The sequence below is a fragment of the Westerdykella ornata genome (assembly GCF_010094085.1).
Source record: "Westerdykella ornata strain CBS 379.55 unplaced genomic scaffold EI97scaffold_36, whole genome shotgun sequence".
Taxonomy (NCBI): domain Eukaryota; kingdom Fungi; phylum Ascomycota; class Dothideomycetes; order Pleosporales; family Sporormiaceae; genus Westerdykella; species Westerdykella ornata.
Genome location: NW_022986886.1, coordinates 34654 through 60882, shown reverse-complemented (window position 1 = coordinate 60882; position 26229 = coordinate 34654). Strand labels below are relative to the sequence as shown.

At 53.7% G+C, this 26229-nt stretch overlaps 10 protein-coding genes across 10 annotated transcripts; 3 read left to right on the top strand and 7 right to left on the bottom strand.

The window, feature by feature from the left end:
• Positions 1 to 82: 82 nt before the first annotated feature.
• On the bottom strand, positions 83 to 5001 carry EI97DRAFT_452925 (uncharacterized protein; the record flags this gene model as incomplete). Its single annotated transcript, XM_033800429.1, has 5 exons — positions 83 to 230; positions 286 to 3640; positions 3690 to 4337; positions 4390 to 4465; positions 4513 to 5001. The coding sequence occupies 5 exons, from the start codon at positions 4999 to 5001 to the stop codon at positions 83 to 85; spliced, it is 4716 nt and encodes a 1571-aa protein (XP_033650105.1).
• Positions 5002 to 6004: 1003 nt separating this feature from the next.
• On the top strand, positions 6005 to 8303 carry EI97DRAFT_204946 (hemin import ATP-binding protein hmuV). The gene is made up of 7 exons (XM_033793712.1): positions 6005 to 6038; positions 6105 to 6116; positions 6168 to 6570; positions 6620 to 6781; positions 6835 to 6932; positions 6985 to 7004; positions 7051 to 8303. The coding sequence occupies exons 3-7, from the start codon at positions 6405 to 6407 to the stop codon at positions 8123 to 8125; spliced, it is 1521 nt and encodes a 506-aa protein (XP_033650104.1). The 5' UTR covers positions 6005 to 6038; positions 6105 to 6116; positions 6168 to 6404; the 3' UTR covers positions 8126 to 8303.
• A 599-nt stretch (positions 8304 to 8902) lies between these two features.
• On the bottom strand, positions 8903 to 11477 carry EI97DRAFT_385457 (uncharacterized protein; the record flags this gene model as incomplete). The annotated part of the gene is made up of 5 exons (XM_033796017.1): positions 8903 to 8963; positions 9019 to 10617; positions 10678 to 10981; positions 11190 to 11249; positions 11390 to 11477. 5 exons carry the CDS (start codon positions 11475 to 11477, stop codon positions 8903 to 8905), a joined length of 2112 nt encoding a protein of 703 aa, XP_033650103.1.
• Positions 11478 to 11751: 274 nt separating this feature from the next.
• EI97DRAFT_470279 (uncharacterized protein) lies at positions 11752 to 12775 on the top strand. Its single transcript, XM_033801758.1, has 3 exons — positions 11752 to 12308; positions 12497 to 12599; positions 12700 to 12775. Exons 1-3 carry the CDS (start codon positions 12155 to 12157, stop codon positions 12728 to 12730), a joined length of 288 nt encoding a protein of 95 aa, XP_033650102.1. The 5' UTR covers positions 11752 to 12154; the 3' UTR covers positions 12731 to 12775.
• Positions 12776 to 12867: 92 nt separating this feature from the next.
• On the bottom strand, positions 12868 to 14651 carry EI97DRAFT_205405 (phosphoglycerate kinase). The gene is made up of 4 exons (XM_033793714.1): positions 14568 to 14651; positions 14361 to 14452; positions 13878 to 14301; positions 12868 to 13819 (listed from the first exon to the last, which is right to left on the bottom strand). The coding sequence occupies exons 2-4, from the start codon at positions 14424 to 14426 to the stop codon at positions 13053 to 13055; spliced, it is 1257 nt and encodes a 418-aa protein (XP_033650101.1). The 5' UTR covers positions 14427 to 14452; positions 14568 to 14651; the 3' UTR covers positions 12868 to 13052.
• A 537-nt stretch (positions 14652 to 15188) lies between these two features.
• Positions 15189 to 18756, bottom strand: EI97DRAFT_385496 (uncharacterized protein; the record flags this gene model as incomplete). Its single annotated transcript, XM_033796019.1, has 11 exons — positions 15189 to 15266; positions 15320 to 15486; positions 15537 to 15888; positions 15987 to 16012; positions 16071 to 16161; positions 16221 to 16277; positions 16689 to 16858; positions 16900 to 17033; positions 17084 to 18185; positions 18238 to 18492; positions 18564 to 18756. 11 exons carry the CDS (start codon positions 18754 to 18756, stop codon positions 15189 to 15191), a joined length of 2625 nt encoding a protein of 874 aa, XP_033650100.1.
• A 170-nt stretch (positions 18757 to 18926) lies between these two features.
• Positions 18927 to 21893, top strand: EI97DRAFT_504103 (uncharacterized protein). Its single transcript, XM_033802809.1, has 4 exons — positions 18927 to 19127; positions 19198 to 19361; positions 19393 to 20425; positions 20481 to 21893. The coding sequence occupies exons 1-4, from the start codon at positions 18990 to 18992 to the stop codon at positions 21408 to 21410; spliced, it is 2265 nt and encodes a 754-aa protein (XP_033650099.1). The 5' UTR covers positions 18927 to 18989; the 3' UTR covers positions 21411 to 21893.
• Positions 21894 to 22025: 132 nt separating this feature from the next.
• On the bottom strand, positions 22026 to 24844 carry EI97DRAFT_470274 (uncharacterized protein). The gene is made up of 2 exons (XM_033801757.1): positions 24670 to 24844; positions 22026 to 24610 (listed from the first exon to the last, which is right to left on the bottom strand). Exons 1-2 carry the CDS (start codon positions 24775 to 24777, stop codon positions 22235 to 22237), a joined length of 2484 nt encoding a protein of 827 aa, XP_033650098.1. The 5' UTR covers positions 24778 to 24844; the 3' UTR covers positions 22026 to 22234.
• Positions 24845 to 25055: 211 nt separating this feature from the next.
• EI97DRAFT_445635 (uncharacterized protein) lies at positions 25056 to 25841 on the bottom strand (the record flags this gene model as incomplete). The annotated part of the gene is made up of 1 exon (XM_033799978.1): positions 25056 to 25841. The coding sequence occupies one exon, from the start codon at positions 25839 to 25841 to the stop codon at positions 25056 to 25058; it is 786 nt and encodes a 261-aa protein (XP_033650097.1).
• Positions 25842 to 25898: 57 nt separating this feature from the next.
• On the bottom strand, positions 25899 to 26114 carry EI97DRAFT_356663 (uncharacterized protein; the record flags this gene model as incomplete). Its single annotated transcript, XM_033794905.1, has 1 exon — positions 25899 to 26114. A coding segment is annotated over one exon (216 nt), but the record flags the coding sequence as incomplete, so codon positions are not given.
• Between the last annotated feature and the right edge of the window lie 115 nt (positions 26115 to 26229).

Below are 26229 nucleotides of genomic sequence, written 5' to 3'. Positions count from 1 at the left end.
AGCCCGCGCTAACCCGCATACTCCATCGCCGTCTCAAGGCCGTCACACCCTAAACCTGCTGATCCCTGGAGCCATGGCCTGCTCAGGTACCGTTGGCCTTGGTGGACTGTCCATTGGACTGCTTCACTCCCTGCTTGCCGTTCATCTCGGATCCGAGCATCCTGTTGTACATGGTCTTGACTTGGTCCACCGTTACCCCAGATCTTGGCCAGTACTTAAGTGTGTTCGTCCTGGCATGGGATTAGCTTCTGACCGCTTCCATCCTGGTTCTCAATTACTACTTACCAAAGACGATCCTCCAATTCTTTGTTATCCCGCGTCTCGGCCCTGATAAAGTTTCCGATGGCGATGAGCTCCACTTTGAGGACCTTGATCATCTTCTCCTTGTCCGGGATGTTCTTGATGCTCGCCTTCCTCAACCGCCCGAGGTTGTCACGCACAGGCTTCATCCGGCGCTCCACATAATCGTCGGATTTCTTCTCCACAGGCTTCGTCGATGGGGAGTCGATGCTCGCTCTATGACTGTTGTCGCCCTGCCCGTGCGTTGGACGGGGACGCTCAGCCTCGATGCTGGGGTTACGTCGGAGTTCGGGCGTGCCAGAGCGAGCGAGCTGTTGAGAGAGACGCTCAATGTTGGACTTGTTGTTGCGGCCAAGCTCCTTACGGTGACCCTCAGTCGGTCGATACTGGTCGCCGTGTTTGCCTTGCCCGTGCGGTCGATGACCAGGCCTCTCCGTGTCGCGGGAGGATGCCTTGCGAGACTGCGCACTAGGAGCTGGGCTCCTGGAGACGCTAAGACCATTCTCCGAACGACGGTGAGCATGCAGATGATGCTTCTTGTTGTTCCGGTGGTGGTTCTCGATGAGGCGCTTCGCGTTGGGGTCACTGCCCATCTTGGCTTTGAGGAGAGTGAGGAGATAGTTGGCACGCCGAACGAGATGGACAGCACCGGGGGATTTTGCGTTCTTCTCCTCGGCCTTGCTACGCTCCTCCTTCTTGTCGACGCGATGCTCCTCTAGGAAGAACTTGTCGCTCATGCCTAGTTCCGGATCGTCGCGAATGGCAGTCCACGCACCGTAGCCGTGTCGTGCAATGCCCACGCAGAGCATGCCATCCTCCCGGGCACCCCACGCACAGGTGTAATTAGCATACTTGGTGGCATCTGGAACACGAAAGCTGCGCCAGTCAGGAGCAGCGTCAACCGCCTCCTTCAGTAACTTCATCTCCACGGGGCGGTCGAGGATCGTCTCAGCATTGATGTTTTTGACGTCCTTGAAGGTGAAGAGAACCGTCTTCTTGTCTTTCTTCGTGACGACTCGGCCTCCGTCGCCCTCAAGAGCCTTGCGCCGTGCAAGCTCCTCCTTCATGAGTTCGCGACTCTTGGCAATCACCTCGTCTAGAGTGGCCTTGAGAACTTCCCTGTCACGCCCAACAAGCTTCGCGTCCCGAACAATGTCATCACCACGTTCTTCGAGGGATCCGTATCGCTCGTATGCGCGAATAAGGCTGCGGAGTTCCTTGGTAGTCAAAGGGCGCTTTGGGTCATCATTACCGCTGGACTCCGAGCCATCCTCAGTGGCGTCGCCGTCTGCGTCCAGCTGGCGTGTAGCTTCACGGGCGCGCTTCTTGGCGGCACGCTGTTCCCGGTCACTCGTCGGAGCGGCCTTGCGCTTCCGCGGAGCATTCTCAGCTAGGATACGCTGCGTCTCCTCTTCCTCCTTCCTGTGCTGAATCTCGGCCTTGACAACATCAAGTTCGTCTTTGGGGATGATATCGTCCCATTCGAGATCGATCTTGACGTCGGTATACTCAAAGTTCTTGAGGAACTCCTCGCCGCCATCAGAGGTGAGCCCGGCGGCCTGTTCGGTCTTATGTTCCTCTGCATTGGCAAGAAGGGAGTCGATATCAAGCTCCTCTAGTTTCTTCTGATTTCCTGACTGCTCGAACATCTTCTGGCCGCGGCGTTTAAGGATCTGATTGATGTCGTCCGCAGAATTGGGCTCTCCCGCGGCACGGTTCAGTTTGTCATTGAACTCCTTTTGTTGACGGTCGGTGACACCACGCTGAATCGTGATGAATTCGAGCATGCGCTTGTTGCGCGCTCGCTCAAGAATCTCTTCTTCGATCGTATCCTTGGACACCAGCCTGTAGACCGTGACAGGTTTCTGTTGGCCGATACGATGAGCCCGCGCCATTGCCTGCAGGTCTGCCTGCGGGTTCCAGTCCGAGTCGAAGATGACGACAGTGTCAGCAGTCATCAAGTTGATACCAAGGCCACCTGCACGCGTTGACAGACAGAAGGCAAAGTCCTCGCTTCCTGGGGCGTTGAAGTGATCAATGGCGATCTTACGTTCGGGAGCCGGCACCGTGCCGTCCAGGCGTTGAAACGGATAGTTTCGGAGGCGAAGGTAGTCGCTCAATATATCAAGCATGTGGACCATTTGGCTGAATATCAACACACGATGGCCGTCTGCTTTGAGCTTGGCGAGAAGGCGATCGAGGAGCATCATCTTCCCGCTGGTTGTGATCAGAGTCTTCAGAGTCTCTTCCTTGGTGGCATTCTCTTTAAGGAATCTTGCCTCTGCGTTTGGAAACAGAAGCGCATGGTTACTAGCTTTCTTCAGCTCCATGACGATATTCAGCAGAGACTGTTTCTGGCCTTGGCCACCTTCATTGAGTGCTTCGTAGTTCCTCGTCAAGATATTCTTGTAATAGTCCAACTGGATATCCGACAGCTCAACACGAAGGATCTTCTCCGTCTTCGGAGGCAGGTCGTTCTCAACCTTCTCCTTGGTGCGCCGGATCATGTAGGGCTGAATAGCCTCGCTAAGTTCTGCCAGCTTACGGCTCGCATCTTCCGATGCAAGGTCAAAGTTGTCGTCCACCACAATCTTACCTGGCATGAGGAAGTCCATGAGCGCAGACAGCTCGCCAAGGGTGTTCTGAATGGGAGTGCCCGTAATGAGGAGACGGCTAGGTGCATGAAACTGCCGGAGGCGATCGTAGAGCTGGGAGTCTCTGTTCTTGAGACGATGGGCTTCGTCCACTGCCAAGAATTGCCATTTCAAACTTGACAGGAACTGGTAATCAGCCAGTACGTACTCGTAAGTAGTGAGGAGGACGTTGAATTTGACTTTATCCGGCCTTCCATCCACCAGAAGCTCGTATTCCTGGATGATTTTGCGGGCCTCATCCCGACCTGTGTAGATGACATAGTTGATATCGGGAGTCCAGTTGTTGAAGGTATCTGCCCAGGCTGGCATGGTGGACAAAGGTACGACGCAGATGAAAGGGCCATCTTGTCGCCTATCATGGCGGAGCCAGTTCATGAACGAGACAGTCTGGACGGTCTTTCCTAGACCCATTTCGTCGGCAAGGATGACATTGTTGCCTTTGCACCAGTTGTGCGCAAGGAAGTTGAGCCCATGCAATTGGAAAGATCGAAGCTTGCCAAATTTGATGTAGTCGGGCTGCTCATCTAGTTTCGTAAACTTGCGCCGGGTGTTCAGATTGCTTTCCTTGCGGTCAGACGACGGAAGTTTCGACGATCGGTCAAGGTAACGGTCGATTTCTCCTTGTGCCAAGCTACTGACCAGGGATGCGCTCTCCCAGGTACAGAATTCATAGGTGAGGCCCTTCCCTGTTCGGCAATCAGCATCGCTCTGCATGGGCATGGGAAAGAAACTTACACTTGACATAATATTCGGTCTCATCCTCGCCGTCGCGAGTGCCGATAACGCGCTCGACAATGTGGAAGTCAGCTTGACTCTGCCGCTCGGCTTCGCGCGCAACCATATGCTGTTCATATTCTTCTGGATCTATCTTCTTGCGCTGAATGTAGTACATGTCGTTCAACACGGGACCCTTGAAGTAATTGTCAAGTTTGCGAGCGCCCTTGTAGGACGACAGAGTCTCGTACGATTCCCACGTGGAATGGTAGTGAGCTTTATTCTGCCATTTAATGAGGTATTCGAAATCAGTCTTCTCGACGGACGCGGGATCGAGCTCAAGACCCTCTTTCGGGCGATGGTCAAGAACTTTGTCAATTACTGGACCGGTGTCTTCGGCAGCCATGGTCCACGCATAATTCGGAGTCAGATCTTCATCCTCGTCTTCTTCGAAGTCATCATCGTCCTCCTCGTTGTAATTGGTGACTTGCTTTGTCCGACGCGAGGAGAAACGGACCTCAGCTTGCGACGGTGGAAGGTGACCAGCGGCAATCAGCATTTGACGCTGCTTCTGCTTTTTGCTAGGAATGTTCCGCCGCGCATTAACGTAGTCGTCCGAGGAGGAGTCCGAGTCAACCGATTGGTAGGCAGGGGTAGGCATATTCGAGACTGTTTCCGCAGATTAGCATGAGTCCCAACATGGCCATAGGGGTGATCGTACCTTTTCTAGAGTTTGTCCGTTGTCGCTTGCGCCGACCATCGGACGCGGACTGGTCTTCATCATCGCTATCATCAACCTGTACACTGTTAGAGTGAGCTCATACCATTGTTCAGTTTCACTTACTATACGACGGTTCGGACGAGCACGGCCCTGTGGTATGGTCAGACGTGATTCGAGTGGACTGTTGGGACCACGTACGCTGCGTCGAAGGCCATAGAGCTCCGGATTCTTCGTGATATATTCTTCAACCTCGGTGCTAAGCTTGCGCTTGAGGGATCTACGTGACTGCTGCGACGAAGAACTGCTTGGACGGCTGTCATCTTGCTGAGGTGGTGGAGTCTCCGAGTCATAGTCGCCGTCGGGTTCCCCGAGGGCGTCATCATCCTCGGACGAGCTGGACTCAATAGCCATGGCTTCTCTCTCGTCAAGAATCTCCCCAGGCGCATCTTCGTCGGAAGGACAATCGAGCGTGACGTCGTGGCGCCTGTCGGATGTTCCGGGGATCTCTGGTGTAGAGTTCTCTACTGTGGGTGTAATATCAAGTGGGAGCGAGGCCGAATGGCCATTCGTGAGCGGATAAGCCGTCATGCGGCCAGGGGAAGAGGGCATCATGATGGACGTTCCTACATATGATGGTTAGCATTGGCTCCCGTGAAGCGCACGTCGCAGTAAGAAAAGGGCCGCTGCGCCGGGTAGCCTCAATCTACGCGACTCAAACTCCCCATATGGCCTCCTATAGGCTCAGGAAGAGAGTCTGAAGTCAAGCTTTGATGAAATGTCGCGGCGGCTGATGGAGGTTGATGGCAGTAGATGGAAGATGGATGTGCGGGGCGGACGAAGATTCTGACCGAAGGCATGGGCGGCGGAAGTGACAGGGCGGCAGAGACGTATCGGAGGAGGAGCGGACGCAGAGACCAGAGGCATATGAGGATGTACCTGATGTCTCGAAGTGGTTTGGTTGATGGATTGAGACTGGAGTGCAGCGAGACGCAGCGGGCCCAGCAGCAGCACGACGGCGCAGGGCGTGACGAAAATCGAAGTGTAAGAGGATTGGGACACTTACCGTCCATGATGATCCCTCTAGTATCGAGAGTGTGGTGTGTTTCGCAATGTGTGGCAGCGGAGGTTGGTTGTGTGGTGGAGAAGCGGCGGGTTGGATGAGGCGGCCAGGTCCCAGGAAGGCAGATAATGCCAAGATGATCCCCAGAAACGAGGCGCACCAATCAGATCCAGTTAGAATTGATGACCCGGTCACGTGAATATGACCTTCCGGATTTCCTCACTGTGCCCCAGATCCATGAAGCTACAATACATGAACCTTCGCTGGCAGAGCAGTTCCGTTTACGTGCGCCTGTTATTCGGTTCTACACCTTAAGGCCCATTTGGCAGCTGCTTCATATCCGCACGCCTGCCACATCTGCGTCCGGTGCCTCTTTCTTGCCCAATCCACGTATTGGCCAGATAATCCTTCGAGGCGGCAGACTCCTCTTCCCAACGCCACTTCTTAACCACTGGGCCATCTCCATCGACAACCTCACGCACCAATATGTCTGACAAGCTCACCCGGTTCGTAGCAGATACCACTGCTTAGTTTCATTCAAAGGACCCTGCTGATTCTCGATAGTATTGCAATTGTCAATTCCGACAAGGTACCCCGCTACCCCTCCTCCGCGAAATTTCAACAACTGGCTAACATGAGATGTGTGCGCTCGTAGTGCAAACCGAAAGTAAGGCGAGCCCCAAGGTGAATTGATTGTGGAATTCTGACTAGCTTCCAGAAATGTCGACAGGAATGCAAAAAGTCTTGCCCGGTCGTTCGCACTGGCAAGCTCTGCATCGAAGTCACACCCGATTCGAAGATCGCCTTCATTTCCGAACGCCTTTGCATAGGATGCGGTATCTGCCCTAAGAAATGCCCTTTCGACGCCATCAACATTATCAACCTGCCCACGAACCTCGAAACTCAGGTTACCCATCGATACTCCGCCAACAGCTTCAAGCTACACAGGCTCCCCATGCCACGTCCTGGCCAGGTTTTGGGTTTGGTTGGCACAAACGGTATTGGCAAGAGCACCGCATTGAAGATTCTGAGCGGTAAGCTCAAGCCCAACCTCGGGCGATATGACAATCCGCCAGACTGGGAGGAGATCTTGAAGTATTTCCGTGGCTCGGAGCTCCAGAGTACGACGCTCCTGTCTACTTAGCGAGGCAGTCATTGACTTTCTTCCAGACTATTTCACAAAGGTTCTGGAAGACGACCTGAAGGCCGTTGTGAAGCCGCAGTATGTGGATCAGATTCCCAAAGCAGTCCGGACACCAGACAAGAGCGTTGGAGCTCTCATCAAAGGCCGGTCTCAGCTGGGCAACCTCGATGAAATCACCGAAGTACTGGGTACGTAGGAGGTCTCTCTGATACCTTTGTCTTCTAGACTAAGTCCTCGACAGAATTGAAACACGTGTGGGACCGCGATATCAACCTACTCTCTGGCGGTGAGCTGCAGCGCTTCGCCATTGGAACTGTGTGTGTTCAGAAGGCCGATGTGGTAAGTGGGGGTCTTGTGCAGCGGCAGACTCAGCGCTGACATGTTGTTTTAGTACATGTTCGACGAACCATCGTATGTTACGCCCACCACACTGAACTTGCCCACCTAACTTCGCCAGGTCCTTCCTTGATGTCAAGCAACGTCTCGCTGCCAGTCGCATCATCCGTAGCCTGCTACGCCCCGATGACTACGTCATTGTTGTCGAGCACGACTTGGCCGTCCTCGACTACCTCTCCGATTTCATCTGTGTTCTCTACGGCAAGCCTGCCGTGTATGGTGTGGTGACCCTGCCCGCTTCGGTCAGGGAAGGTATCAACATTTTCCTGGATGGAAATATCCCGACGGAAAATCTCCGCTTCAGAGAGGAGTCTCTGCAGTTCCGCATCGGCGAGGCCGGAGAAGACTTCATGGTCGACAAGTCACGTGGATACCAATACCCGAAGATGACCAAGACCCTGGGCGAATTCCAGTTGAACATTGAGGCTGGTGCTTTTACCGATTCCGAGATCATCGTCATGATGGGCGAGAACGGAACCGGCAAGACCACTTTCTGTAAAATGCTCGCTGGGGCTCTTCAACCCGACAACGGGAAGAAGGTGCCGCCCATGAACATCAGCATGAAGCCGCAGAAGATCACGCCCAAGTTCCAAGGAACCGTTCGCCAGCTCTTTTTCAAGAAGATCAAGGCCGCTTTCCTGAGTCCCCAGTTCCAGACTGATGTCTACAAGCCACTCAAAATGGACGACTTCATCGATCAGGAGGTGCAGAACTTGTCCGGCGGTGAACTACAGCGTGTGGCCATCGTCCTTGCCCTTGGTATGCCGGCTGACATCTACCTCATCGACGAGCCCAGCGCCTATCTCGATTCCGAGCAACGTATCGTCGCTGCCCGCGTCATCAAGCGCTTCATCATGCATGCTAAGAAGACCGCTTTCGTTGTCGAGCACGACTTCATCATGGCTACCTACCTTGCGGATCGTGTCATCGTCTTCGATGGCCAACCCGCTGTTAAGGCTCGCGCCAACGCCCCAGAGTCCCTCCTTACAGGCTGCAACAAGTTCCTCCAGAACCTGGATGTTACATTCCGCCGTGACCCCAACTCGTACCGTCCTCGCATCAATAAGTTCAACTCGCAGCTGGATCAAGAGCAGAAGGCGAGTGGAAACTACTTCTTCCTGGAAGATGATAGTTGAAAAGATCTTCCATGGAGAATATACGCCGCGGGAGCAGGATCCACCACATAGACATATGAATCGTGACGGCGGAACGAAACGAGGAAATAGGAAAAGCGGCTCACGAAGACGTGTGGCGGCCTCCGAGGGGGAAGAGAGCGGCTCTGGTGAGGATGACGAGGAAGACGACTCTCCCCCAACGGCGGCCGACCTCCTGTTGCTCGAGGGGGTTCAAGAGCGACCCCAGACTGTACCAGCACGGGTCAGCTAGGGACCTGCTGTTGGTTCATGCCCATTTCCTTCTCACAGCTGCCGTCCCTGCCGATCTGTCGTGATACAAAGCACATGCAGGGTGAGCACGTTGCGAGGGGGACAAATGGTTATGTCCTCCAATGATATGTTCGAGCTGGCTTGGTGCTCGGAGCGTTGGATAGGATCAAATTGGGATCTAGATAGCCGCACACAGAACGAGTGTCCGCTACAAAAGTTTTGCCAATACAAATGGTCGTTATGTTTTTGCGGCAACCGACCGTGAGTGGTGACAGTTTTCCGTTGCGGCACAGGTTGTTAGAGTTTGAATTCGTGGCCACTGAAACTGACGAGATGTGCTCTGCACTCGTTAAGGGGAGCCTGTCCGTTGTGCAGCTAAGTGAACTTCTGAAAGTGAGGTAGAATGCCCATCAGACCGATGTATGTATAACTGGATACGGACAGTAGTTGCTCAAGCGGCATGGAGAGTTGAGCATCCATGCGGGCTACAAAAGAAGCTGCCGCCGCAAAATGTGTCCTTCCGAGGCATCAACACTCAATTCCGTTCCGCCGCAGCGTCCCTTTAGCGGTTGTGACCTTCATGCCTATCCTGTGTAGCCGTTAGCAGATCGACCTGTAAATCTGAAAGGCCACCATGGGCTCACCTGGCATCGAGGTCATACGTCTCCCAAGCGGCGACTTCCTCTAACCACGTCTTACATTCCCGCAACACCTCCACCCTCTCCTCTTTCTTCCCCTCCTCTTCCATCAGCTCTGCCTCCCTCCACAGACAAGCGGCCATTTCGTATCTCGCACACGGCGCGGTCCACGAATCCTTCAGGTGTCCCTTGAACAGCGCCTTATCGTGCTCTATGATCTCCCTTTGCAGTATCTCTTTCGCTTCCGACGTACGACCCAGACTCCGCAGCGTAGCTGCTCGAAGGAGAGCGAGGATGCCCTTCTCATCCCTCCCCTCCTCCTTCTCCCAAAGAGGATTCCACGCACCGTTTTCGCTCCACGCGAGATTCTCCAGCGAGGTGGTCAGGTGCTTCTCGCCCATTCTCTTGTATCCATTCCATAAGTAAATGAGTTCCTCGAGGGGACTCACACCCGCAGCGTCAACGAGATCGACACCCCAGCTTTTCGCTCGAGCTTCCCACTTCTGCATCTTCCGGCTGACGAAGACATCAAAGGGGAGCTGACGAGCCATGAATCGCTTCTTCCCCACATTAGGTATGACCTTGTCGAACATGGCCTTCGCCTTCGCCTTCTGCTTCTTCGCTTCTTCGGCATCCGGCGGAGTCTTCGCCAACGCTCGCCTATACGCCTCCGTATGCGCAGCCCCGCATATATAATAGTACAAACCGTGGCTCCAGTTATTCAGCGTGACGCACTTCTGGAAAGATTTGCTCGTTCTCTCATACTCATGCATATACATGAGATTCAAGCTACGTTCGAACCACTGCAGCGCTTCTAGCTGTTTGAGCGGACATTCCCCCATGTTCTCCATGAAGGCGACGGCGGCCTCGAGGTCCTTCTCGGAAGCCATCATGCGCGCCTCTTCCAACAGCCAGAGATGGCTCTTCGGATGCCTCTGCCGCATTTCCGCCAAGAGCGCTTTACACCTCTGCTTGGGATAACTGCCGGGGCCGTGCCGGGGCAAGATGTCGCAGAAGCCAAGTATGGTGCTGTAGAATCCGAACAGCACCAGTCCGGCCATTGCCCCGTGGATGTTGTGATACTTGGTTGCCTGCCAGAGCATTTGGATGCCTCTTTCACGATCGCCCTTGAATCCGACGATCTTGAGCAGAGTAGCGAAGGCCGGGGGAACGAGGGAGATGATGAGTAGGAGGATGCCGAAGCAGAAGTTTGCGCCCGAGCTGATGAATTGTTCCACCGGGTGGGTGCCGAAGAGGGAGATGTCGACACCGGAACTTATGGTTGGAGCGAGGGTGAGCGGGGCTATGTCTGGGATGTCTTCCGATGTGGATACGGGAGGTTCTGGCGACGAGGGGCGGTTAGAGGTGTCGTTCGGCGGAGAAGTTGGAGAGGGTGCTTGTTTCTCGGCTGCGCCAGCAAGATGGCCGGTATACTGTTGAGGTGTGGAAACTCCAGTGTGATCCTCGTCTGCGTCGACGAATTCAAAGTCGTCATCCTCGCCATCAGGGCTCTTGTTAGCCTTCTGTAGTGCTTCCTTTTTCTCTTGCGTCGTCGCCGTCAAACCACTTGACGACACTGCTGCAGAAGGTGTCCCGGAGAGTGCACTGTTGCGCACAGTCAAGGGACTTTCGTCCTTCAAGCCCTTCTTGGGCCCCTTACCGGACAATGCACCCGATTCCGACGACTCCAGACTGCCGCTACTCTTCGCATTGATATACTGCCTTTCAGCTTCCATAACAGACTCCAGCGTGATATACGCCTTCCGCAACTTATAGAAGCTCTTGATCGCCTCCGTCAGTGTCTCGTTCAGGACGCCGACAATGGCGCTCATGAGTCGGGCTTCGGCGAGGCACACGGCGTACTCGGTTCCCGGAGGGTAGATGGCGGACTGGTAGGTAGAAGGGTTGCCGACCGCGTGTTGCTGGTGCTTGTGTGCGGCGTCTTCTGCTGCCGACAGCTTCTCGGAGGCTATGAAACTGTCAATTCCATGTACCAGAAATAGCCCATGTCCGGAGCCCTGATTCGCACACCTTCACGCATTGTCTCCTGTTCAAATCCGAGTGTAGCTCGAATGAACGTGACAACCCCCATGCCTAGCTGCAAAACACTGTGAGCAAGGATTGTACAGACGGGGCAAAGGGCGAGGAGGGAGTGCACACCAGGTGGAATGGCGAACTGCCTTTACTGAGGTAGGCCTCTGCGCCGTCGACATCGTCGGCCATGATATATGTCACGGCTGCATAGCAGGTCCTATCAGCTCTCGTGCAGCTCCTTGGGAGGTTCTATGTAGGTGTGCTCGTACCGGCCATTGCATCCTCAACTGTGCGCGAATCAGCTTCTCTTCATGGAGTTTACACGGGCACCAGCAAATCCTACTCTGCGCAATCTCATCCAGAGCCGTCATGCTCATTGCAGGATGGACCTGCTTTCCCTTTCCGCCAAACCAGCCGCCCATTCTGTGCATCGTTGCGAAACTCGAGCTCAAGAAGGCGCGCAAGCTCCGGCATCAGCGAAGCTCAAAATGTTGACGCGGGAACGACGGAGGTATCAAAGGTAGAAAGTATCAGAAAGGGAAGTTGGTCGAGTGAGCAATTGATTCAGGACCTGGAGCCTGAAAATTGAAATAAAGTAAGCATAGCCTCGCATGAGTTCATCCATGGCTTGGAGGAGCTACGTCACCCCGGTTCAATGCTAAATATGGGAGAAATTCGATGCGTCGGTATGCAGAAGCTGGAAAATACTTTTGGTGTTGAGCGTTATGCTCACCGATCAACTGAAGATAATATCATTATTCAATCCAGAATGGATCCATAGACACAGGTATTTTCATAGAATACTCCGTAAATAGATAGCACATTACCGGTACTCAGTTCCCCTCCACTTCTCACCCAGCAGCGCAGATAGACTCGACGCCAAGCCTCTCCTCAGCCACCCAATCACAGACGTCCGCCTCCAGCTCGGGCAACTGCTTGACAGAACAACACCACTACATCCAACCTTGGAACGCCTCCCATATACCTCGTTACCGCACTATACCCACGCACTCTCCAGCAAGCCGACAAGCATACCTCACCAGACCTCACCCTCACATTACCCCGACTGCCCCACCGTCCCCGCAACCCCCATCATCAAACAACCACCATGTCCGGCGCCCCATCCTCCAACGCCCCGGCAACCAAACTCACCTCGGACGCCTCCAAGGACAAGAACGCCGAACCCTCCAAAGAGCAGAAACCCGCCGCCAACAACGGCCCGCTGGAGGAGGACGACGAGTTTGAAGATTTCCCCATCGAGGGTGCGTATTTCTCCTCCTCACGTAATACATCCATGCCTTCCTTCTGCTGGTTTGCGGACAAAGCCCAAGGTGGAGTAGGGGAAAAGGAGATAATATAACGGCTTAGTTACAAGTTGGCTATTTACACGTGTGGGACGGGCAGTGGAATTGGTAAAACAGGGCAGAGCTAAGCTGACTTGGGTGTGTAGACTGGCAGGAGGAAGACACGCAGCTGCCCGGAGGCAATGCGCACCTGTGGGAGGAGAGCTGGGATGACGACGACACGAACGAGGACTTTGCTGTGCAGTTGCGGTATGTTCGGTTTCTCCAAGAGCCAGCCGCCCTCTATACTGGAGCACGAGGGGGCTGGGCGTGCCCAGGGTAGGGATGCACATGCTAACGTTGATTGCAGGGAGGAGCTGAAAAAGCTCGAAAAGAAGTGAGAGACGGACCTATCTGCGGCGGTGGCGCTATGGCGTTCGTCATGGAGGAAATTCTGGATTCGTAATGCAGGCTATAGAGCGCGTATCCCAAGAGCGAATGCAGCTACCGGGACAAACCCGAGTGGAGTCATATTGTGTGAATAGACTACCAACAACTACGACAACAGCACACCGGCGAGTCGGATTGGGTATATATATCCAAGCGGCACGCCAAATTACAGGGAGGGAGTGATCGATGTGATTGATGTAAATATAGTAATTGTCCTACCTCGTCAGGAGGGAAATCATCATACTCCCTCCAATCCTCTCTCCAGCTTACCCTCTATTTGCTCGACAGAGCAGATACACCAGGCAGATCCTTACCCTCCAGCAGCTCAAGCGACGCACCACCACCAGTGGAGACATGGCTGAGCTTGTCTTCGACGCCATATTTCGCCGCGACCGTCGCCGTGTCACCACCGCCAATGATGACAATCTTCCCGCTCTGCGCTGCCGCAACGGCATTATCCAACGTCGCCTTTGTGCCCTTGGCAAACGCATCGAACTCAAACACACCGGGAGGGCCGTTCCATAGAATCGTCTTGGCCTCGTCAATCGTCTCCTTGAAGAGCTTGATGCTCTTCTCTCCGCAGTCCAGACCCATCCAGCCATCAGGGATACCATCGGCATCAGTAGCATATCCAGTCTTCGCGTCACTGGCGAACCTATCGGCGGTGATGTAATCGACGGGCAGCACAATCTTGACGTTATTCTTCTTCGCCTTCTCGACCAGATCCTTGACCGTTTTGCTTCCTTCCTCATCGAACAGCGAGTTCCCAATGCTGACACCCTCGAGCGTCTTCTTGAACGTAAAAGCCATTCCACCGCAGATGATCAGGCTGTTGACTTTGCCGAGCAGGTTGTCGATGAGCTGGATCTTGTCGCTGACCTTGGCCCCGCCCAGGATGGCGAGGAAGGGCCTGGCTGGGTTCTCGAGCGCTTTGGCGAAGTACTCGAGTTCCTTCTTGACGAGGAAGCCGGAGGCTTTCTGGGGGAGATTGACGCCAACCATGGAGCTGTGGGCGCGGTGCGCGGTACCAAAAGCGTCGTCTATGGGAGCATCGCGTTAGCCAATGCCTATGGACCGTGGAAGTAGAGTACGACTCACTGATATAGATATCTCCGAGCACCGTCAAGCCCTTCCTGAACTCGTCCACCTTGGCCTTATCAGCCTTCACCTTCTTCCCCTCTGCGTCCTTGTAGCTGCCCTCCTCCTCCGGGTGGAACCGCAGGTTCTCGAGCAGGATCACCTGTCCGTTCTCCGCCTTGTTGACGGTCTCCTCAACCTCCTTGCCTACGCAGTCTTTCGTGAAGATGACTTTCTTCCCACCGAGCAGCTTCTCGAGCTCGGAAACCACCGGCTCAAGGCTGTACTTGGGGTTGGGCTGGCCGTTGGGGCGGCCGAGGTGAGACATGAGAACCACGGCTTTGGCGCCATTCTCAATGGCGTATTTGATGGTGGGTAGGGCGCCGACGATGCGCTGGTTGTTGGTGATGTGCTTGTCGGCGTCGAGGGGCACGTTGAAGTCGACCTGCATCTTGCGTTAGGAGCACTGCTGGTTGGGGATTGGAGGTGCGTTAAGAGACTTACACGGATGAGCACACGCTTGCGCTTGAGGTCGACATCGGTGATGGAGAGCTTGTTGGAGAGAGACATTTTTGTGGGTTCTTGTGCACTGTAAGCTCTACGACGAGGTTAGAAATGGTGTCAATCAAGCAGGGATGATCAATTCAGCTCAGAATCGCGAGAATCGCGCAATTGAGATGAAAGCAAGCTGGGCCGAGAATGGACACTCACCTACCTAGGTACTGAAGTTTTGTGGTGTGCAGAGGTGGGGTGGGAAAACATGACTTCTGCCCTATGTCATCGGCCGGCGGGGTAAATAGCAGAGGTGGGGGTTGGCTGGCTCGAGCTATGAAGCGTGCGGAGCTCCCTTTGGGCTGGTATCACTATACTACAAGTATTACTGTGAACACAGCATGGCCGCCATGTTTATCGAAAGAGAAGGAAACAGAAACAGTACATGCCCGGTCCAGGAACAATAGGTGTAGCCGTTCGATAGATGGCTCGACAGCGAACATCTCCCCGCGGCCGGCAAGGAGGAGGATTCCACTGAGTTTGCAAAAGCCAGCGGCAGAATAGCTCGAGAAACATCTCAATAACTTGATATCCAAACGCCTTATATCCCAACTATATCTGAAATCTGTTGTATTCTTGCGGCAGGGGATCCACGACAGAGCCAAGACAGACCAAGGTGCATTCCGAACGCCTACCCAGTGCTAAGACCAAAAACCCCGAATAAATAACCAACCTGATATGCGAGCGCTTCGCCCAGGCCAACATCCAGATTCAAACATGGTTATCCGTTCCCGCCCTCCCGTGGAGATATAGATCGAATGAGACGCCGTGAGAAACACGCTACATTGACTCGTCTTCGGCGGCGTTGGTCAAGGAGAGGTATGCTGTCCATGCAATACCGACGGTAGACACAAACGGCTTCCAAAGGCATGAGTATCCGTGCCGAGAGCGCGTCGCAGGTGAATACTTACAATCTGAAACTGGATGGGCATGATTCGGAAGTTGATGATCTGGACCGCAGGCCACACCATGTAATTTGCCTTGAGCGACGGCACGTAGACGTCCTGGAACTTGCGCTGAACAGCACGCTTCCCTCCGCCTTCGGCTACCGTCATGAACGTGAAGAAGCATGCGAGACCTGGGGATCGTCAGCTTGGAGAAGGGCAGGTCACCGTCAGAAGCACATACCAAACGGGGCGAACAGGAATTGATCAAAAGCCACCCGTTTCAATGCAGGAACAAATGCGGCTGTCTTGCTGACAGGAAACGTCCTCGATAGGAAGCTAAACCACTTGTGTTGGACAGGAGCCATCAAAAAGCCGTATGCCATGAATCTCGTCAAGCGTTCGAAGTCGAACGGCGGCGGCAGTAGCTTCGAATCTGGTATCACGCCGCCCGTTGGGCCTGCGGGCCTCTTATGCAGGTCATCAATCTCGATGGCAACGAAACCGTCCTTGTCGACGCCGGCAGATTTGCGTGCAGCCCGTTGCCGGATTGCTGTCAACGATTGTGCTACTGTATCTGCTATGCCTCCAAGTATCTGCCTTCAAGTTAGCCATGTTGCTTTCTGCCTGCGGCGATGAACGTGTAGGGGAAGGGCGTCGCGATATAGAATGCAAGTGCAGAAGGGCAGCGTACGGCATTAGTTATCATAGTAGTGAGTACTGGAGACTCAACGTCAGCATTGCTCCATCATGTGTATGGATTGTTTTCGGAGCTTACCTGGTCTCTGGGCATAGTAGGAGTTGAATTTCCTCGTCAAGAGAGATACGGCGGCCATTTGGAGGAGGAACACGGCAGCGTGAAGGAGAGGCTGCGCGAGAAGAGCAAGCGTCAGCAGCACAGTCTGGGATTTTCAAGGGAGGCCCTCACGATTTTGCCATAAATCCAGCGGCGGTTTAGTTGGTAGAGGAGGCGTCGTCGCGTATTCTCGATCATGGTGATCAGATGGGTGGAAGAGAGAGGTTAGGGTTATTTAGCTTGCGATGACGTCCTTCGTTCGGATGCAGGGTCCGTGTGTGGGTCAGCGGCTACTGTGTACAGTACTGAGTCCGTGGGAGGGAACGGTCGACCGTCACCCGGTGTGGTAAAACAACGATATATGGTTGCTGCGCGCTTGTCGCAGGCTGTGTCGCAGGCTCTGGGAGAGGGCAGGCAGTAGTAGGAGGGGAAGAAATGGGTATCGGTGCGAAAAGACGTTTGAGAGGAGGAGTGAGAGGCGGGCTTTGAGCGAGCGGAGAATGAGAATGCGCCGACACGCAGCCGGGCAAATCAGATGGCAGCAACGCCTCCCTTATTAATATCTACTTCATACTGATGGAATGCCCTCTGAACGACAACTTCAAGAGAGATCGAACAGGACATCACTGACTGGCCACGCTTGACTATTCTATCCAGAGCCAGCATTCTCGGCCTCTTGTTGTGTCTTGCGTAGATCGCAAGCGCCACCAACCAGTGCCATATTCGATTGCCCATCCTCCGGCTCTGATGTGACAGTTCCCCCCTATATGCTCAGCAACTACTCATTCTTCCTGAGCTGCTGCAATCACACTCGGAAGATCCCGTATATCGGCTGCCTCCTGCGTCGAGAGGTCAACCACTCGGACAGCCTCCACGCCCAACACTCCCTCCGATAGGGCAACGAACTTCAACTGCGCTGTGTAGCATGCTCCAGGGGCCAGGTGCCTACAGACCATCAGTACGAGTCGGCCATGCGCCCTTGGCTCTGCACTCACCCTATCCGCACATCTGTCGTCAAGCAAAGCAGATCTGCCGTGTCCATTTTGGCATGCTTCTGTTTGGCATAGATGATGTTCTCGTCCACCACCGCATTTGCCATGACATCTGTCCTCTCCACGCCTTGGCCTCCCACCGAGGAGACAGAGGGATGTGATATATGCTTCTCGTAGTCCCTCTTCCGCTTGGGAAGGACGAGCACAGCCAACTTCCGCGTCTTTTCCGAACGATTGACAACGAAGACATCCCAGTTGAACATGTCTCCAACCTTGACTGACCATGGCCCGGTGATTGTAAGGACCACATTGATCGCCTTGTCTGCACGCCCGTCTCCTTGTTGACTTGCGCTATCTTGGGGTAAAGCATCTGGGTTGGGCGCTTTGTGTTGTGGAAGATTCGGGTTGCTCAGCCTTTGAGCTGCCTTCACGAGGTCGGCATCGTGCTCCGCGGCGAAGTCTACCGCCGTCTTCCAGTGAACGTCGATATCTGGATGGGGCCCATTGGCAAGCATAACTCTCGCTTTCATCCTGAGCGACAGGACATGCGCATTGGCGGGCTGGGTTGAATTTCGCTCTGTGGTGAGATCTGGTGTCAGCTTGTAGACATAGGTTACCTGATCTCCGGGTACTTGGACACATGTGCCGAACTCATACTCCGCCATAGGTTGAACCTGGCCGTTTCCAAGTGCCAACTCAACGGCATCGACAGTGAGACGACAACCAGGGATGTGCGCAACCTCCAAATCCAGTGATGCAATGATGGACGCATCCCTCATGGATGCGCGCATTCTTGAGTACCTTACACGCCAGATCAAAGCTGATAATGCCCTGAACAGTCGTCTCTGACCGGTTCGGATTGGGCGGACGAGCTCTTTGGCTAATGGAGTAGTAGGCACAACCTTGCTGATTCGCATCGCAGACAAGCGTGGATGGACTCCGGCAAGAGCTGGGTCATTGTCAAACGATTGGAGGAGGTTCATTGGTGTTGGCACACCGCTTGGAAGATAGTCATCGTCAACGGGCTTGCTTTTCGGAGCAGGTTTCAGGGAGGCTGTAGGTTGAAAATAGACGGTAGGCTTATGGTGTCTCGCTCTTGGTCGACCTGTGAGCGTTAACAACATTTCAATAGCACACGGTCCGCATTTTTAACCCACTTATGAAAACTTCTAATCTCCATACTACATAAGCGTGGTGACTCTCCCCTTCATGGCCGATGACACGCGGTTCGCTGCTCTCTTTGATGGTCTCTGAATAGATGGGCTCCTTAGGTGGCGGCACTCTGGCTTCTGGTACCGGCGGTGGAGCAGTACTGAAAACAAAAGCTTCCAGGCTGATCGCCAGGCGTGAGATATAAGCTCTTAGCGTACTCTGGTCAATCTGAGGTGTCCGAAGGACTACAAGGAGAGGTACTGTCTCATCTACACGCCTGCGCATAAGTAAGAGATTCTGCAGAACAATCTCGGGATAAATGGCTGCCTACCAAACAGCAAAAACTGTCGCTGGGAGACAAATGGTAATATAGCGCTGCCCTCATCTTCAAGCTTCCCGTCCCATGCCCCTATTTCTGCGTCTAGATTGATGGTAGGATCCGACGGGACAATCACCTCAAGAATTGAGCTCTCCACAAACTCGGCACTGCCCCGTCGCTGACCCTCGGAAGCACTCGACGCCATGCGCTCGAACTATCCGCGACAAAATAATATTGATTGGGACTTTTTCAAGCCTAGGGTTTGCAGCAGCTGGTTGATACATATCCAAACCGTCGAGTCGGAACGGAACATCTCTAGTGCCGAGATCCCTGTCAACCTAGAACTTAATCGTCTCCATCCTCCAAACCGAACGAGCTTCACTTTACGATCCTCACACGGCGATTCAGCCATCTCATCGTAGCGGCAAACTGCGCATTATGGCGCCGATGAATGGGTTTGGTTCACGCTCTGTCTGGCAGGAAGCCAAAACGGCAGATGGGAAAATCTATTTCTACAATACGGTAACGCAAGAGACGACATGGAGCAAACCTGTGGAGCTCATGACCGAGAATGAGGTAAGTTCTGTTTCGAATCCGGCTCCGCCATGCTAATCGTCAGCGCGCTCTCGTCGGAACACCCTGGAAGGCATATGAGGCCGCTGATGGCAGGACATACTGGCACAATGAGCAAACGAACGAGACGACATGGGATATGCCACAGGCCGTCGCCGACAACTTGAAGAAAAACCGTGCTCAAGCGCCCCATGCACCTCACACTCCTGCTGCTCCGTATGACTTGGTCCGGTTCCCGTATGCTCGTTACATGCTAACAAGTGCACAGATCGAGTACCTGGGCTGCGGGGCCTTCTTCTTACCTGCCTCCGAAACCCGCTGATCGGGACGAATACCAGCCATGGGAACGTCGTGACCGTGATCGTGACACAGGCTATGGGGCTGCAGACCGTGGATTGGCATCGTTTGTGACAGCAAGCGAGAATCAGTATGCCAGCCGTGAAGAAGCCGAAGCAGCATTCACGAAGCTTCTCAAAAAGATTGGGGTCCAATCGGACTGGACGTGGAAGCAAACCGTCCGTGCTGGTGTCAAGGATCCGAGCTGGAGGGCTATACCCGACCCGAAAGACCGTGAGGAGACCTTCAAAAAGTATTGTGAGGAGCTCCGCGCCCAGGACAAGGCGAGGGAGGAAGAGCGCCAGGCCAAACTGCGATCCGACTTCATGCAGATGCTGAAGAACCACGATGAGATCCATCACTACACCCGTTGGAAGTCCGCTTTGCCGACAATTGAAGGCGAAGCCGTCTTTCGTTCCGCCAAGGACGATACGGAGCGGCGCGCTTTGTTTGATGAGTACATCATTTCGCTGAAGAGAGCACATGCTGAGGAAGAAGCCGAAGCCAAAAGGTCAGCCTTGGACCAGCTGTCTGGCTTGCTGCATCGATTGAATCTGGAGGCATTCACACGTTGGCATACTGCTGAAGGTATATTGGAGGCAAATGAGGAGTTCAAAAGCGACAAGTTCAAGCCCCTGCACAAACTGGACGTGCTCACGGCTTTCGAGAAACATATTAGGCAATTGCAGCGCGACTTGAATGATCGAGTGCAAAGCGAGAGGCGTGCCAGGCTTCGTACGGAGCGTAAGAACCGGGATGCGTTCAAAGACCTCTTGAAGGAGTTACGCGCGAAGGGAAGTCTGAGAGCGGTTTCCAAATGGAAGGAAATCCGCCCGCTAATCCATGAGGACCCTCGTTACAAAGCAATGTTGGGCCAGGGTGGTTCCACACCGCTTGAATTGTTCTGGGATGCCCTCGAAGAAGAGGAGGAGAAGTTCCGCGTCCACCGCCGGGCAGTATTGGACGTATTACAGGCATGTATATCTCCATATGACTGCTTATCCGGCTAACATGTGTCAGGTTCAACGTTTCGAAGTTACACCTGAGACCCCTTTCGAAGAGTTCCGCGATATAATGCGGACTGATCCGCGCACAGCTAACTTTGACGAGCAGCTGATGAAAGACACTTTCGTCTACGTTATCAACCGCGTCAAGCGACGGCAAGAAGAAGCCCGTCAAACGTCGGCCGAGAATGAGCGTTTGGCGATGGATGACCTGCGTTCAGTCTTGAAACATCTTGATCCACCCGTACTCGTCACGGACACCTGGGACTTGGTCCGGCCGCGCGTCAAAGACACGAAGGAATTCAAAGAGATTAAGTCGGAGTCCGCTCGCGAACAGGCCTTCGACAAGTTTATGAGGCGTCTTAAGGAGAAAGAAAAGGAGAGGGAGCGGGAACGAAGCAGGCGTGATGCCCGCGACCGCGACAGGCGCGAGCGAGATCGTGAGTATCGCAACGGCACCGACTCCCATCGGCGTCATCGTACGCGTACACGCTCACCAGAACATGACCCGTATGCTGCGGAGCGCCGCCAGGCTCAGCAGGACAGAGAAGCTCGGTATAGGAACACCGATAGGACGGGCCTGTCACCACCCTACCGTAGACGAGAAGACGATCGATATGACGGTTCTCGCCGAGGCAGCGGGGACCACTATGGACGCGAGCGTCGTGAACGCGAAGCCGAGCGCGAGCGCACGTATGTCAGTAGGGCTGATCCCCGTGAGCGCAGCAGCGAACTCGACTATGGTGACAATCACGGCGACAGTCGTCCTGTCTCTGTGAGGCGCCGACGAGAGAGCGATGAGAGTGCCAGCAGACGCGAGAGCAAGCGCGCTCGTTACACGCCCAACCGCGACCGCAGCTCCAGGACGCCAGCACAGGTTGAGCCGCCAAAGGAGGATGCGGGCCTTCGCTCCGGTAGCGAAGAGGGTGAAATCGAGGAGGACTAGGTGTCCCGCAGCAAAGGGGAACTCTAGACGCATGGGAAATCGGAGTGGGGAGAGCGCTCGGCGAACCAAGATCAAAATGACTCGAGGAGCTCGTGATCTCCTCCATGCTGAGGACGGAACCTGTACGAATCCCCCACACGACTTTTTCGGCCTTTACTTTGCAACTTGCTTTTAGCAGACAGCCCCCTTCGGAAGAACGACAGCTTCAGCACAATGACGAGCATACGAATGGGTGCCATTGAGACGTCGGATACTTTGATGGCTGGGTTGCAAAGTAAGTTCCTCAATGTGTTTTTGTTTTTGCAGCTGGCTTGCCACCAGCTGCATTTGCCTTGTGTTCTTCAATGTCTCGGGGGGAGTGGAGCTTGGGGGTGCCATGACTGGATGGGTCGCATGGATCCGTGACGGTCTATACTCTGGGAGGTCTCAAGCTCTCGATCCTGGTGGCTCCACATAGGAAAGAAATCAATTTGGTAATCATTCAAAACACAGACACTAGTGCATATATGTGAACGCTGTGTTTCGGGACCTGCGACTTATCGGAGACAAGTGTTAGCACCAAACTCGCGATAACAGGGAACAACGAGGATGCATCCAAGGTGGTAGTTTGTGAATACTGTGATCATGACTTGGTGGGGTACTGCCTGCTGCTCTATCCCATGTCTATAAAGCTTCTAGAATTGTATAGCCTTGATGCCTGCTCCAAAATAATCATCACGGGGTATCCTTTTGATGCTCCATCATACAATACACAGCCATTGCAGCCGCAGTACTATTACACCCTTCACCTTTTCTTCTTCCCCTTTAATGGATTGATGTTGACCCTACCGCCAGACTCTACTCTCCTCCTTCACCTCCCCACGTAGAATCTTACCCACAAACTTCAACTGCCACTCCTTTGCATCCACGCCCTCGAACCTCGCCTGAGCCGCCTCCTGGAGCCTCCACACCGTCACCCCAATCCCCTCATACCACTCGCGTGCCCGATCATCAGCATCTACATCGTCGGGGCGGATGACTAGCATGCCGTCGCCGTCGCCGTCGTTGTCCCAGAAGCGGGCCACGGGTTTGGGAGGCACGCCGCGCATCTTGAGAAGCATGTTTAATATGTCGCTGATGCGTTCGCCCTGCTGCGAATAGTATGCTGGAGGCCTGTCGAAGGGCCATTTAGGATGGTGGGGGAGGGACAGGGAGTCAGCGGACTGGTGGAGGGTCGCTGGTGCGGAGGTTGAGGCCGATTGAAGGGCATGGGCTATGGAGGCGTCGGAGTGGGGTTCAGATGCGGCCGAGAGCAGTTCATGAGACTCGGTAGTAGATGCCATCGCGGGTGGATTGGGAGCATTGGGCTCCGGGTAGGTGTCCGTTGTCGGTTGATGGGGAGTGACGTCCTCTTCCCAAGCTCGAAAGAGCCAGCACATGCGTTCAGCGCAGGCGAGAAGAATGACTGCCACTAAGAAAGTCTCAAACGGGTTCGCTTGTTGACGCTGCAGAAGGCGACGTTCCAGGTCGTTCATGACTATTCTCGCGAGGCAGGCGGCGCGCTTTTCCGCTGCCCCTTGCAGTTGAAGCTTGATGAGTTCGTAGGACGCAGAGTTGGACTCGGGGGTGATGGGTGTGCGCGCACTGTTCTCCATGTCGGACTGCGACATGGCGGATGGCATCATTGTTGGCGGTAAGGAAGGATTGAAGAAGACATGCCACTCTAGATCCTTCGACGTGAGAATGCGCGTCCAATGCCACAGCTCGAGAGCTTTGGAGAGTAGCCCGCCCTGGTTGGTAGAGGCAATACTGAGCGCAACCAGTGCTGTAATCTTCATGAAGGACGAGTCCTCTGAATCGAAGAAAGAAGTCGACGCCTTTTTGATATAAAGGTCGAGTTTACCGCCAATGTCATCGTCCCCATCAATGATCTCGTAGCTGCTGCAGGGCAGCGTGGCAAGAATAGAGGGATCTATCTCTGAACCTGCAAGAGGTTGATACTGGGACCGCAAGGGTGCAAAAGTGGCAAATATACCGGAGTCAAGATGATGGGTAGCTTCTATCCGGCCAGGGACCTGATCAAACCGAATTTGACTCTTCATGTGCCCAACCGCCTGGAAGGCGAGCATGCCATGCAGCCCAGCAGAGTACAGATTGAACTCTTCGGCAATCCGGGTGCGAATGCATGGTTGTTTCCACAACCGCGCACTCTCCACGTTCTTGCAGGTATTGCAAGGACTGTCCCCCGAACATGGTTTCTTCAACATCCGGCAGCGAATACATGCACCTCGTTTCCGTATCTCTTGCACCTCCTTACGCCTATTCTCGGGGAATCTGCCTCGTACCCTTGGCTTCGAAGGTTTCTGATTGACGCTAAAATCGGTGGTGAAGTGGGCTTGATTACCATGAGGGTTCATGGCGATAGGACGCGGTGGGGATATGGCCTTGTGCATGCTGTCATCCTTGGGCAACATTTGATTCCTGTTCTGATCACCAAGGAGAGGATCAATCGAGGATTGAGGCAGGTGGGACCACTGTTGGCGTTCGTGGTTCTGAAGGAATTTGTCGGATGCGGAGACGCCCGTAAGGTTCAGATCCGATTCCATGAGGCCATTGGGCATGATATTCGATAATTCGTTGGCAGCGGACGCCGTCATGACAAGGGATGGCACCATTTGGTTCAACGACGCGGACGTAGCTACAGGCATGTCACCTATATGCGGGGAATTCGTGGGCGAGTCCTGCAACGGTCCACTGAACTGGTACATGGACGGCACCGTAGGAGCTCCTGAGGTTTCCGAACCTTGGGACGCAATACCCAGTTCTTGCGCATCTGGGCGGTCGTCGTGCATGAGGAACTCGTCCATAAAAGCACCGTGCTGGCCTAAATGATTGCTCTGTGGAGGCGGTGGCCGTCTCCCTTGTTTCGCCGGTACACGCTTTCCAGAGAGGTCTAAATGTTGTCGAGACACTTCAGCAAGGGTCTCCAAGGCGGACATTCCCTGCTTCGAGGGCATGAAAGGAAGGTTGGGCGAGGGACCATTCTGCGCCTGCCCGTGAGCCTGCGCTTGTACCTGCATGGAGGCCATTTGCGCCATGTCTGACAGGTCGGCGGGGAGGTCATGGAATTGCAGCAGCGCGCGCTGGCGGTCGCGAAGAGGTAGAGCCGGACATTTTTTCACAAGGTGGTTCGTGAGGCTGTCGATGCGACCTTTGGGGAACTGATGTCGGAGTTAGCTCAGTGTCGGAAATCAATATGAGAGGGATGGACGGTACGAACCTTCTCACCGCACGATTTGCAAGTGTGTTGGTAACGGTTACTTGCGTCCTCGAGCTTCGGTCCTCTCTCGAAGAATTCGAGAATCAATTGATTGGGCTTGCGACCCATGACGACTGGTGGAAGGGCAACGAGGGGTCGGAGGTTTCAAAGGCGGTGTGAGGATTTTGCCATGGAGTCGAAGGCGGTCGTGGAGGCGGTGGAGGGCACAAGGTGTATGGCAGGGGTAACGTAATTCCCGGCATCTTGACCATCCCTACATCTTGACCACCCATCAAAAATCAAGCACCTGATTTTAAAGTGGTCTTACTCTGCAATGCATTAATTAATTCATATAAAAGTTTGAAACTTTGTAGAATAGAACCTCAAGAAGTTATTTATTATACTTTTTAGTCTAAAAACCGCTGTGGGGGAGCGATTTTGTGCCCGGTCCTCGAAACCCTCAAAACCTGCCCATCCTGATTTGACCCACTGCAATCTGATCCACAAACATCTGCAGACGAATTTGCTGCCATAGCCCGATTCTTTAAAGCCTGCTTCTCTATTTGAGTCACTTTTTTAGGTGCCTTTGCCTGTTCCTGAGTTGTAATCTTATGCTTTTTTACCACTGGTTTTCCTAGATCTTCTCCACTCCGCTTTTTCCAAGCCTCTTGCTCAGCAGCTAATCGAGCCTTGTTTTCAAGCTGGATTTGCTTTAAAACAAGCTTTTCAGCTTTGCGCTCTTCCTTCTGTTTTGTAGCATGTTCGCGCTCCGCAATTTTGGCTTGTTTCTTTGCCTCTCTCTCTCGTGCCTTTTCCACCTTTGCCAGGGCTTTCTCCTCCTTCTCTCGTGCTTGCTGGATCCTCTTTTCCTCTGCAAGAGATTTTTGCAGTTGGCTTTCAGTCTCTATCTCTTCTGCTCGTTGTCTAACTACTGCAACCTTTGATGGCGTAAAGAATTGTGCTTCTCCAGGCCGTTCTTTATCAAAAAGTCCCATACCTTTGCCTCTTTTCCGCTTTTTCTTCTCTTCCACAAGCGCTGCACGCAACCCAGTAACCTCATGCTGGAGAATATCATTCTTAATTGCGAGCTTCCCATATGCTCGGATAATTTCTTCCAATCTGGCTGTGTGCACAGCTTGTTCTTTACGGATTTCTTTGGCCAGCCGACGCACTCCTCTCACAGACCCCGGCATCTTCCTCTTCAAATCATTGTCGCTGTTCTCTGGAGATGGAGTCTTTACCTTTATTGACTTTAAAACTTTTTTAGGCTCTAGAGGGAAGATTCCAGGGCTGGAAAATGCTGATTTGATGTTTGAAGAAGTGACTGAGCGCTCCCAGGCCACTGAAAAAAGCTGCCAGAAGCTTCGTTTTGTTAGGCGAGTGAATCCGCAGCTTGATTGAATCAACTGATCAATCTCTTGTGAGTATGCATATGCAAGAGATGAGAAAATGCCAATGTCAAGTGGCTGTAGGCGGTGGGTTGAATGCGGAGGTAAAACCACTAGTATGATCCTATTCTCATCGCAATAGTTGATAAAATGGAGGTTTACGTGACTTGAATGGCCATCAGCGAGTAACAGA